The 12401-nt window shown below is 47.4% G+C and overlaps 1 protein-coding gene across 2 annotated transcripts in view; it reads right to left on the bottom strand.

Annotated features, from left to right (window-relative positions):
* The window catches only part of HTT (huntingtin), a 188566-nt gene that overhangs the window by 54155 nt on the left and 122010 nt on the right, over positions 1-12401 (bottom strand). For both annotated transcript variants that reach the window (XM_063310834.1, XM_063310833.1), the window contains one exon: positions 3144-3354. In XM_063310834.1, the coding sequence (XP_063166904.1) occupies positions 3144-3354 (211 nt within the window). The remainder of the gene's footprint in view (positions 1-3143; positions 3355-12401) is intronic.

Below are 12401 nucleotides of genomic sequence, written 5' to 3'. Positions count from 1 at the left end.
CGACTCTGACCTCCTCACCAGCAACAGTGGAAGTGGAGCTGGCAGTGGCTCTTCTGAGAGCTCCAACCAGCAATACTCAAGGAGCCCAGGCAACGCCAAGGAGCTGATGCCCAAAAGAGACTGCCTTGCAGCTATGTCAGTTGGTGCTGTCTCTGTTCTCAGCAGCAATCAATCCTTCCCCTCCCTCCTGTACAATTCATGACAGAGGAGAAGAACCAGAAACATTTTATGGTTTCTGGAACAAGCCTCTGACAGGCGGAAACCCCAGATCAGAACCTCGTGGGCTGGACCGGAAACTGATGCGGCTGACCTTCTACTGCTGAATTCAAATGCATCTGTAGTCCTGGGAGGGGACCTCAATGCTAGACTGGACCCCAAGGACCACACCCTTTACGCATGGCTCAGATGTCCCCCTCCCCACCCTGAAGACAACTGATTCCTCCTTACCTGTTGCTCAATAAAGACCAGAAATCAAACTTTGCAGGCCCCCACCCGGCTCAAAGAACCTTCAGGCTAAACCTCCGCATTTTAAATGGTGCCCTTGAAAGTGACCCTGCTGCTGAATTCACCTACCAACCTGGCTCCAGAATGAGCGCCACTGACTATATAATTGTCTCTAGGGAGCTTCTCCCTTATGCCTAAGTTTGACAGCGACCACTTCCCAATCCTGCTTTGGCTAAAATTCTCCACTCAAGAAACACACACTGATTACTGCTACCAATCCTTCCTAATGCCAGCAGGAAAAACATACTGCCGAGCCAAGCGCCCCCCTCCCCATCTAAATCAAAATCTGGCCTCAGATCGCCTACAGGGCCTTCAGTCTGCCCTGACATCAGCTGAGACTCCTGATGCCCTCTTGGAGAACTATAAGACCCTCACCCAAGAGCTCCACCAGCATCTAACCCATAATAACAGTGCACCCTTGAGACAACCTCAGCACCACTCCAAGCCACGGGTCAACAAGGATTGTGTTAATGCCAAAAAAGCTCTTGCTACCACTTACCAGGCTTACATATCCAACACTACCGGGAGCTGATGGCCATGAAGCCTCTATCTAAACGCCTGCAGTAGAGAATCCACCACTTTCCAAGGCAGTCTGTTCCACTGTTGACCACCTCTTACCATTAAGGGTTTTTTTTCCTGATGTCCAACTGAAATCTGTCTCGTAATATAAACTGTTTCTTGTCCTTACTTCTGAAAACACCTCTGAGCCGCTTTGGCCCACAGCATACCTTCAGATACTTGAAAACAGCTACCTCCTCTCTTCTTTTCTCCTTTCCAAGCTAAAAATACTCATCATTTCCAATCACCCTTCATATTTTCCTTCAGGACCCCTTACCACCTTAGTTGCTCTCCTTTAGACACATTCCATTCTGTCGATGTCTTTCCTAAAATGCAATGCCCAGAACTGGACACAATGTTCTATGTCTCTATGCAGGATAGAGAGGAACAATGCCCAGGATTATTGATGCAGCCTAGGACAGCATTTGCTGTTTCTGCAGCCACATCATACCATTGACACATGTTCAGTCTGTGAACACAAGACATCCAAATCATTTTCAAATGTGCTGCTGCCAAATATGGCCTCTCCCATCTTATACCCATGCCTTTGATTTTTTTCTACCCAATTTGGGCTTTGCATTTGTCCCTGTTGACATTCATCTTGCCATCGGTTTTTGTTTTTTATTTATTTCTAATTTCTTTTATAATTATTATATTGTATTTTCTATGTTTGGTTTTATTGTACACCACCCAGAATCAGTTTTGGAGTCGGGTGGTGCCTAAATGGAATAAATTAAATTAAATCTTGATTTCTGCCTATTGTTCCATCCTCCTGAAACTTGATTTTGTCCTCTAAGAAAGTCGCTATCCTCCTTAGCTTTGTGTCATCTGCCAATCTGATAAAGTTATCTTCTAACCTCTTATCCAAGTTGTTCACAAATATATTGGAAGGGACAAGGCTCCAACCTCAACACACACAGCCTTCCAGCCTGACACGGAGCCACTGATACACACTTGCTTGGTAAGACTGTTCAGCCAGCTCTAGATCCATCTAGTGAGGCACTGCACCATCTTTCCTACTAGGATCTGATGGGGGAGTCTATCGAATGCTTTGCTGAAGTCAAGTACTGTACGTGACGTCTACTTAGTTCCTGCGGTCAGCTAGACTGGTCATTCTGTCACCAAAGAAGTCAGGATGGTATGGCACAATAAACCCACATTGGCTCCTGCCAGAAAATGAACTGTCTCCTAAATGCTTGCTGATCAACTGGTTAACATCTGTCCCAGGGTTTTGCCAAGCTGACCAGGCTAGTTGTCTGGGTCCTCTTCTTTTCCCTTTTGACAATTATCCTCTGGCACTATGCCCTGATTTCCTGAAGATGACAGCAAGGGGTTCCACAGTGACACTGTTCGTTAGCCTGACTGTGCAGGAACATCCCAGGTAGCACAGCAATCCCTGAAGATGGTGAGCCTATTTGCATATTAAGAAATCAGAGTAAAGAGGTTGCCCTGGGGGTCCTGCCTCTTCACCTTATCCAGGGAACACTGAGGGCAAGGAAAAAGCTGACTTGAGTCCGAATCCCAAACCATGTCTTTGCCCACCGGGCACAAGAAAACAGCCCAGTCACTGAAGAAAAACCTCAGGTACTCTGGGCAACTCCTCTCTGGAAGAACAGGCAAGATCATTCTGTCCCACCCAGGAACCCCTAAGAAACTACTTCTCTACCCACCCCTGAGCCCCCTTTCCAAAAGAAAGCACACAATTCTCCCATCTGAAAGAGCCAACACTCCAAAGAAGTTGTTAAAACAATCCTGCCTCTCAAATACAAGAAACAAAACCAAACCATGGTAATTGACTCCCAACCTTTCTGTGAACAAAGGTAGCAAATGGCAAAAGATGCCCTGCTCCACAAAAGTCCACCAGAGACACACACCAGCCAACACAGACCTCAAAAGACACCCCTTCCCTCTCTGCCCACACCTCTGATGAGAGGAGGTGCCAAAGCAGAAATGGTCCCTCTGTGTTCAGCTCAGATGGGGAGGTCTTGGGGCTCACAGAGGGGCTCTGGTGCCCAGACATGCCACACTGCCAATGCCAAGGAGAATGCACCAAGGAAAGCCAGCCCTCTTCCCCGTCTTACCAAAGATATTGCTCAGTTTGCTCCAGTATGTGGACGGTTCAGAGGGTTGCAACGGCTGGAATGCCTGATGGCTGGTGGGGAGCTTTTGCACAACTGCCGTCACGTGATGCAGCGTGACCAGGCGGGCAGCTTCAAAAAGTCTCTTTGGGCCTCGGGAGAGTTCCTGCCCACTGAGGCTCAAACATGGGGCAAGGAGGCTTATGTTGAAATCCTGAAAAGGCAAAAGAAGCAGGACGCAGTTTTCTTGTATAAACCAGAGAACACATTTCTTACCAAAGGAACTACATCAATTAAAAGAGTTATCATTTCCAAACTAAAACATATAATTAAACGTGCAAATAAATAAGCTAGCAATTTCGCATGCTCCATTTTATGCAAGCTCAAATTTGTGGACCACTGCTGAGCTCTATGGACTCTGGTCTACAACAGATAAAATGCTAACATGTGGAGGATATCATAATTTTTAAAAATATTCAGGAAGTATGAATGTATGAAAAACTTACAGAATGAAGAACATTTGAATTTAAATCAAATATGTAAAGTTGGTGTAACGATCCACACGCTCAAGCATTCACTCAAAGACAGTTCTGAGACTTGGGTTCTAGTAACTGTTTAATGAAGTGAAGTGTCTGGTACAAAGCAAAGTTGCAAATGGCTTCTTTCCTGCGTGTTCTACAATTTAAAATTCACATTCTCTACTTTCCCCCCCTTCTACCCATCAAAGCATGTACTCCCCCTTTGCCACCAGATGGCCTGGATGGTACTCGGCCAGATGGCCTTGGCAATAAATGCCTAGTCTGAACAAACAAATTCACACTCCAGGTTAACACCCCCTCCCTCCTGGTGCCTCTCCGTCTGTTGACACGGGTTTGATGAAAAATGGATGCGAGTCCAATCAGGATGTTCTGAGGACATTGTGATCGGGGAGTATGACATGCTGCCCCCCTGAAAAAAAGCTAAGACAAGTAAGACATTTGATGTGATGCAGAGAAAGGAAGGAGTGGGAGGGAGTTGTTAGGAGTGGGAAGGCTTGTTAGGATATTTGGAATGAAACTTGCAAGTTAGTGCAGGAGCGTTTACATTGTGGATTAAGACCCATTCATGATGAGGAAAGTGTTTCCACTTGAAAAGATACTGTAGGGAGCCTCTGTGAATGCGAGAGTTCGGGATTTCTTGGACTTCAAAATGCTGGTGACCATCGATCATGATGGGTAGTGGTGCAGGAGTAGTCAGGTGCCATTTAGAGGAATCCCTGGCAGGTTTCAACAGACTGCAATGGAAAACAGGGTGAAGTCTTTTTAAACTGTGAGGCAGTTGCAACTGAGCAGTAATGGAGTTGATGACTTTGACAACTTGGAAAGGGCCAATGAATTTTGGTCCCAGATTTTTAGATGGTTGTTGCGACTTAAGGAATTTAGTGGAAAGGTAAACATTGTCCCCTACTTTTATATCCCATTGTGGTCTTCTGTTACAGTCAGCAAATGTTGTATAGGTTTGTTGTGCATGAGTTAAAGCTTGTTTGATGACTGGCCAGTTGGAAGTGAGCACACCATTCAGCACTTCAGCGAAGGGGAAGAGGTCCACCCAGTCATCTTGCTGAAAGTTGATGTAGCAGCGTAAGAATTGCTCTAGAGTAGCCTGAGCCCGTTCAGCCGATCCATCCGTCTGCGGATGGTTCAATGAGCTCAATGACTGCTGCACCACAAGAAGCTTTAAAAAGGCCCTCCCGAATTTGGAGGTGACTTGTACCCCGTGATTGGAGATCACGTGCTCTGGACAGTTGTGCAAGCAGTAGACATGTTGTAGGAAGAGCTTTGACAGCTGCTATGCGGTTGGAAATTTGGCGCAGGGAATAAAATGTGCTTGTTTGGAAAACAAGTCAATTACAGTCCAAATAACTGTTTTATTTTTGCTTTTGGGTAAGTCTGCTATAAAATCCATGGGAATTTCCTTCCATGGGGCACTAGGGGAAGCCATGGGCTGCAGAAGTCCTTGAATTTTCCCCCCTTTACGTCCTTTAGCTTGGGCACAGACAGGGCATGTGAGGATGTAACTGTGCACATCGGCTCTTAAGGTGGGCCACCAAAATTGGCGCCTAACGAGGTGCAGAGTTTTGGTGAAGGCAAAGTGCTCGGAGGTTTTGCTGTCATGGGATTGTCGCAAAATTTGTTTCCATAGGCTTCTGGGATGTATAACTTGTCATTGCAGTACCAAAGCTCATTGAATTCAGTGAGCTTAGTTTTGTTACACTGTAGCCAAGGATCATTAGTTAACGCCTGGAGCAGTTTCTCCTTTAACTTGGAATGCACTTTGACTTTTGGAACTGCTGCTTGTTTGTGTGTTACACAAGCCAGCCCCACTTGTTTTTCAGAGAAAACTGTATCTACTACCTCAGTTTGCTTACTGTTATGCTGAGGTAAACATGAAAGGGCGTCAGCCAGAAAGTTTTTCCTGCCTGGGAAGAAGTTTAGGGTGAAGTTGAATTGGCTAAAAAATTGAACCCACCGTAGCTGTTTCCCATTCAGCTTGTGGGGAGTGCAGAGCACTTGCAGATTTTTGTGATCAGTCCATACTTCAAAAGGCTGCTTGGCACCCTCGAGGAGTTGCCAATTGGTGAGCGCAATTTTAACAGCAAACACTCCCTTTTCCCAGATGTGCCAGCGCTGTTCCGCCCCGGTAAAGTTAAGGGACAAATAGGCGCATGGTCTGGGAACCTGGTTTGAGTTCTTTTGGATCAGGACAGCCCGCACAGCTTGATCTGAGGCATCTGCTTGAATAATAAAGGGGCACTCTGGATCAAGGTGCGCCAGAATAGGTTCAGTTGTGAAGAGGGCTTTGAGGCTGTCAAAAGCAGTTTGACACTCTGGAGTCTAATTTAAGCGTGCTCCAGGGGTGGTTACCTTGTGTGTCTCTCCCTTCCGCCTCATTTTTAATAGATCAGTCAATGGGAGGGCAATCTGTGCAAATTGCGGTAGAAATTGGCGGTAGAAACTGGTGAACCCCAGGAAGCTTTGTATTTGGTGCCAGGTGTGTGGGGCTTCCCATTCAAGAATGTCTTGTATTTTACTAAGGTCCATTTCCACACCTTTAGGGGAGATGTGGTACCCCACGTAGTCTAACAGATGTATGGAACTCACATTTAGACAGTTTACCATACAGCTGGGCATCTCTCAGCTTTTGAAGCACTTGCCTCACCAGTCGCACATGTTCCTCTTCAGTCTCGGTATGGATTAGGATATTGTCCAGGTAGACCAGGACCCCCTTATATAGGTGGTCATGTAAGACCTCATTGATGTATTGCATGAATACTCCTGGGGCCCCAGCCAACCCAAAGGGGAGGACTTTGTATTGGTAGGCACCCAATGGGCAGTTGAAAGCAGTTTTCCACTTGTCTCCCTCTCTGATTCAGATCCTACAATACACCTCTCTCAGGTCTAGCTTGGTGAAGATTTTCCTTTTCGCTAGATGTGCTAGCATATCTTTCATTAGGGGGAGAGGGTACTGGTTGGTAACTGAAATGGCATTGAGACCCCTGTAGTCAGTGCAGCGTCTCAGGATCCCATCCTTTTTAGCCTTGAATAGTACCGGGGCGGCCATGGGTGAATTGGCAGGTTCGATGAATCCCCTGGCCAAGTTTTTGTCTATGAATTCCCTCAGCACTTTTTTTTCTGTTTCTGACATGGCATACAATTTCTGCTTTGGCAGTTTGGCCTTGGGGTCTATCTCGATGGCACAATCCATTTTTCTATGGGGAGGCAACTGGTCTGACTCTTTCTCATCGAAGACATCTGAAAGGTCTCTATACTGGCTGGGGATCAAGGACTCAGTCTCTGTGATTAGTGCCGGGCTCTATTTGATCCAAATTCTGGCAAACTGACTTGGGGGTTGCTTGATTTCCTGCTTCGCGGGAAGATAAGCCCCGTTGCTGAATTTTAAAGCTTCCGTTTCCACTGCACCTGGGGTTTTCAGCTCCTCAACCAATATAGACCCAAGATGATTGAATAGTTTGCAATGGGGGCTACCACGAATTGCAGAGTCTCTTTTTGCATCCCTATGTGCAGTTTCAGTTCAGAACGCCACTGCCCCCCCCTGAGCCACCATCCCATCCATTTGGGTGAAAACTACAGGCTGCTTAAGACTCCTTGCCTTAAGGCTTAAGGTGCCAGGTGAATTAAGCATTTGGTGCAGCCCAAATCTAGCATGGCTGTGAGACTGGCTTTGTGCTGAGTCCTTAGGTTTTTCACCTCAACCTGGATAAGCAAAGTGGGGCAGTCATCACTCACCATTGGGTCTTCTTCTTCCTCCTCTTCAAAGGCTGAAGGGTTGCGCCCTGGATTCTCCACCTGTTTGAGGGCACGATTTAGAACAGGTGTGCCCTGTTTCCTGCCGGTTGCTGCAATTCTTCCTTTGAGTCCTCATCGAGGTCTTCCAGTGGTTCAGCTGCTGGCTCCTTGCGTGCCACTGTGGTCGCTGCTGTGCTCTTGTGCTTCACCAGTGGGGATTTAGCGGACTTTCCCCTGGGCTTCTCTACTGCTGCAGCCCCTCTGCATGGGCACTCCATGGCTTTGTGGGTGTCCTTCCCACATTTGTAGCAGCTCCCTTTCTTCCAGCCCTTATCTTTTTGCTCTTCCCTCATTCGGAAGGGCTTCCTTGGGGCAAAGGAGAATTGGCTAGGGGCCGCTGTGTTTCTGCCGGCCACTTGCGCCCACAGCTGTCTGAGGAATTGGTACTGGGTGTTTTCCACCTCTCCTGCCAGGCAGATCCACTCCCTTAGTGTAGGTGGATCGCCCCTGCAGAGGGCCCATCTTAGGATCTTGGGCTGCAAACCCCCTTTGAAGTAGTCCACTTTGGTGGCTTCGGACCAATCTAAGATCTTGCTGGCTAGGGCTTTGAACTCTATGACATACTCTGCCATGCTCCTCTCCCTGTTTCAGCTGCTGCATGGCTGTCTTCGCCCTGAGCTTTTCTAGCAGATCCTCGAACCTCTCCCTCAGGGTTTGCATGAAGTCCTTTAGACTATGCAATTCGGGGGCCCTGGCGTCGTGGAGTTGCACGAACCAATCTGCCACTGCCCCCCTTAATTTGGCCGCTACTTGGCTCACCTTTGCATATTCTGTCGGGAAGAAGCCTCCACGTTCCTTCATGTACTTGGAAACGTTTGTCATGAAGAACGACAGCTGCTGCGGGTCTCCGTTAAATTTGACTTGTAGCTCTCTAGGTGCTCCCTTTGGGGAGGTGGTTGCTGGAGGTTCTGCAGCTGGGGGTCCTGACTGGCAACGCCTCCTGCCGAGGTGATGCTGCAGGGCGATGTCCTCCACTGAAATCAGGTGAAGTCCTCCAGGAGTGGTTGGTCGAGCCCTCATCTTGCTGGAACACCAGGTAGTCAATTACCTTGGACATATGCTGCATCATCTCCTCCATTGCAAACACTCTCACTTCCAAGTCCCAGACTTTCTGCGGGGTAACCCCCTTCTCGCTCCCAGACCCCTGAGAGCTTGGGCTCCGGATTCTCACTTGGGTTTTGATGGGTTGAGGAGGCTTCGCTCCCCTCCCCCCACGCTGCAGTTATCATGGCCACTGGGCTCAGAATAGGCATCTCCAGGGTTCTGGGTTCTGGGGCCAGATCAAGGCTGATAAGCGTGCTCTCCAACTCGGCCTTGTAGTTCGCTGCCGTTCCCATGCTCTCTTTGGCCCCATCACTCTCTGCCTCTTCCGACATCTCTTCTATCTCCAACGCTGCTTTCCCATAGAGGATGGTTTTGTCGGTGTCCCCTGAAGGGGAGGACTCGGCAGTCTTTGTTGTCAGGGTTTTAGACATTTTCGTCAACTCTCAACCGGTATATTCCCCAGGAAGAGTTCGGTTTGATGATTCGCAATTTTATGTAACGATCCACATGCTCGAGTATTCACTCAAAGACAGTTCTGAGATTTGGGTTCTAGTAACTGTTTAATGAAGCGAAGCGTCTGGTACAAAGCAAAGTTGCGAATGGCTTCTTTCCTGCGTGTTCTACAATTTAAAATTCATATTCTCTACTTCCCCCCCCCTACCCATCAGTGCATGTACTCCCCCTTTGCCACCAGATGGCCCGGATGGTACTCGGCCAGATGGCCTTGGTAATAAATGCCTAGTCTAAACAAACAAATTCACACTCCAGGTTAACATCCCGTCCTCCTGGCACCTCTCTGTCTGTTGACACAGGTTCAATGAAAAATGGATGCGAGTCCAATCAGGATGTTCTGAGGACATTGTGATCAGGGAGTATGACAGTTGGATAGGAGATCCAGTGAAAAATCTGGCAATGAGCATGCCACATTCACAAGATTCAAAACAGATTAAGTATTTTCCACAAAGCATTGTTAAGTAATAAACAGGAAGCAAACTTTGCTAGTGTCAACAAGACGAAGGGAATGTGCTTTTAGGAGGTGAAGACCTCTGTGAAATCCAGCTCAGGCTAACGCCACCTGACCTCTGGCTGCCAAGGAAGCATGCAGCCCCATGCAGTTTTAAAAAACTTAGATGGAAAGGTGGGGAAAAAGGCTTCTGAAAATGCTTAATACACTTGTAATCAAAATTATTCAATCCCCATTACAAATCAGGTTGATTGTCAAAATGTACAGACTTTCAGCTGTTTGCAATAAACAGATCAAACAAAAGCAATTGAAATAGCTCAACAAAACAAATGCTTCAAGCGGTGTCCCCAAATTCAACTGAAAATGCAACTTACAATGACTTCTCCAGTCTCAAAATTAGTGAACCTCCTGAACAGAATCTGTCACAACAGCACACATACAGTATGCAAAACAGGTGTTGTCTCAAGCACGTCTGATGCAACTAATCAGGGGCTTCATTAGTTGCACCAGGTGTGCTTGAGCAGGAACACATGAAATACCTGAACTGGCTAGGGGTTTGTTGAGTGTCACGTTTGACTGCATGTTAGAAATAACAGTCTGGCTAAGTCAAAAGGATGGTCCAAAAAGGTAAGAGAAGAGATCATCGCCCCTCACAAACAAGGAACAGGATACAAAAACATAGTGAAGGCACTGAATGTTCCTAGAGACACCGTTGGAAGCATAGTTCGCAAGTGAAAAGTTCAAGGAACAGTGGTTACACTACCTGGACGGGGCAGAAGAAGGAAGCTGTCAATGGCTGCAAGCAGATTTCTGAGAAGGCAGGTGGAGAGAAACCCTCGAGTGACTGCAAAAGACCTGCAGCAAGACTTGGTGGCAACAGGCACTGAGGTTTCAGTGAGCACAGTAAGGCGCTCACTAAACACAGAAGGTTCCCATGCCAGAACTCCAAGATGTACACCACTACTGACCCAAAAGCACAAGAAAAGTCGTCTCCGATATGCTCAAAATCATATAAACAAGCCACAGAAGTTTGGGGATTCTGTTCTGTGGAGCGATGAAACAAAACCAGAACTTTTCGGCCCGATGGATCAGCGGTATGTCTGGAGGAAGAAGAATGAAGCATACGCTGAAAAGAACACTCTGCCTACAATTAAGCGTGGTGGTGCAGTGATGCTCTGGGGCTGCTTTGCATCCTCTGACACTGGAAACCTGCAGTGTGTGGATGGGAAGATGGATTCATTGAAGTATCAGGAAATCCCAGGAGAAAACGTCATGCCGTCTGTAAGGAAGCTGAAGCTTGGGAGTCCTCGGACCTTCCAACAGGACAATGATCCCAAGCATACCTCAAATTCCACTAAGGCTTGGATGAAGTAGTAGTCCTGGAAGATTCTACAGTGGCCATCACAGTCACCTGACTTGAACCCCATAGAAAATCTCTGGTGAGTTTTGAAGAAGGCGGTTGCAGCACGCAAACCCAAGAATATTACTGAACTGGAGGCCATTGCTCATGAGGAGTGGGCTAAGATTCCACAGGATCACTGCCAGAAGCTGGTGTCTGGCTATACATCTCATTTGCAGCAGGTCATAACAGCAAAAGGGTACTCTACTAAGTACTGAAGATGCTTGCCATGAAGGGGTTGAGTAATTTTGAGACTAGAGAAGTCATGATAAGTTGCATTTTCAGTTGACTTTGGGGACACTTGAAGCCTTCGTTGTGTTGAGCTATTTCAACTGCATTTTATTTGTTCATTGCAAACAGCTAAAAGTCTGTACATTTTGACAATCAACCTGATTCGTAATGGGGATTGAATAATTCCGATTACAACTGTATGTTTAGGTTCTCACAAAAATCCAGTGGTATGCCAGCTCTCAACATAATGGCCTCAATTAGAGGAATGGGATGCCACTGAAGTGATGAGGGGTGAGGAGGCGCACAGGAATGGATACCAAGGGAAGGAACCCCCCGTCGCCCAAGTCAGATGCATGCACAGAGTACAGGAGTTTTCTGGGTAAAAAGCTGGACTGCTTTGGTCTTAGGTAACGTTATGGTGGTACTTCTCTCCCTCTGTGACCAGCAGTTTTCGTTCTGCTGTGGTTGTTTACTGAACTTGCACACTGTTCTTTATAAAAGGAAGCCACCGAGCAGTTACAAGCCCTGCTATGGAGAAGAGCAGCCGCTGGCGCACAGGAGGAGTGGAAGGCATCCTAAGGAGCAGCTCTGCCTGCTGGACTGGAAGTGGCCTGGGCGCTGCCCGCCAGGTGTCAGGATCGCACAATCAAGCAAACTCAGTGCATTTGATTGCTGATTCCTGTCAGTACCAGGCAGACTGAGATGGCTGGACCGTGTCAAGATTGTTTGGACTACATAGTGGGAGGGGTTGGATTCCAGCAGGAGTGGAGCACTGGGAACCAAGGTCGAACTAACGGCTTCAGCCAGATGTGGGAGGGGGGAGATGAGCTCACTGAGAGAAGACGGTTTTAATTAGAAATCACACACCAAATTTGGCAGTTGCCGCATTTCTTTTGAACTGTGCATTCTATCCCATATTAAAGAGCTTTCTATTTCTATAAAGAGAATGAGTGAAGCTTCTTTGATTGGGGTTTGAGCATAGCAGTTCTTACCTTAAGCTGCAACTGCCCTAAAATGCATGTCTGCTACACCCGAGGATATTCCTTTGCCAGAGGAATCTCCTTCTCAGGAAAGCAGAGTTGCACGGCTGTTTATCCCTCTGAGCGGAACGACTGGATAATCTGGAGGGTGCAAGTGCCGGACCCTCAAGAGATGAAGGGGCGAGCAGCAGCACGCGCAGCGGCAAAGCAGCTCCCGCGCTGGGAGCGAGTCCTCCGAAAGAAGCAGGGAGTCGAAAGTGGGTGGAACTTCAGAGGGGTCAAAGAAGGCAACCAGGA

This window comes from Candoia aspera, chromosome 8 (genome assembly GCF_035149785.1).
Source record: "Candoia aspera isolate rCanAsp1 chromosome 8, rCanAsp1.hap2, whole genome shotgun sequence".
Lineage (NCBI taxonomy): Eukaryota > Metazoa > Chordata > Lepidosauria > Squamata > Boidae > Candoia > Candoia aspera.
This window is presented reverse-complemented; position numbering and strand designations above follow the sequence as displayed.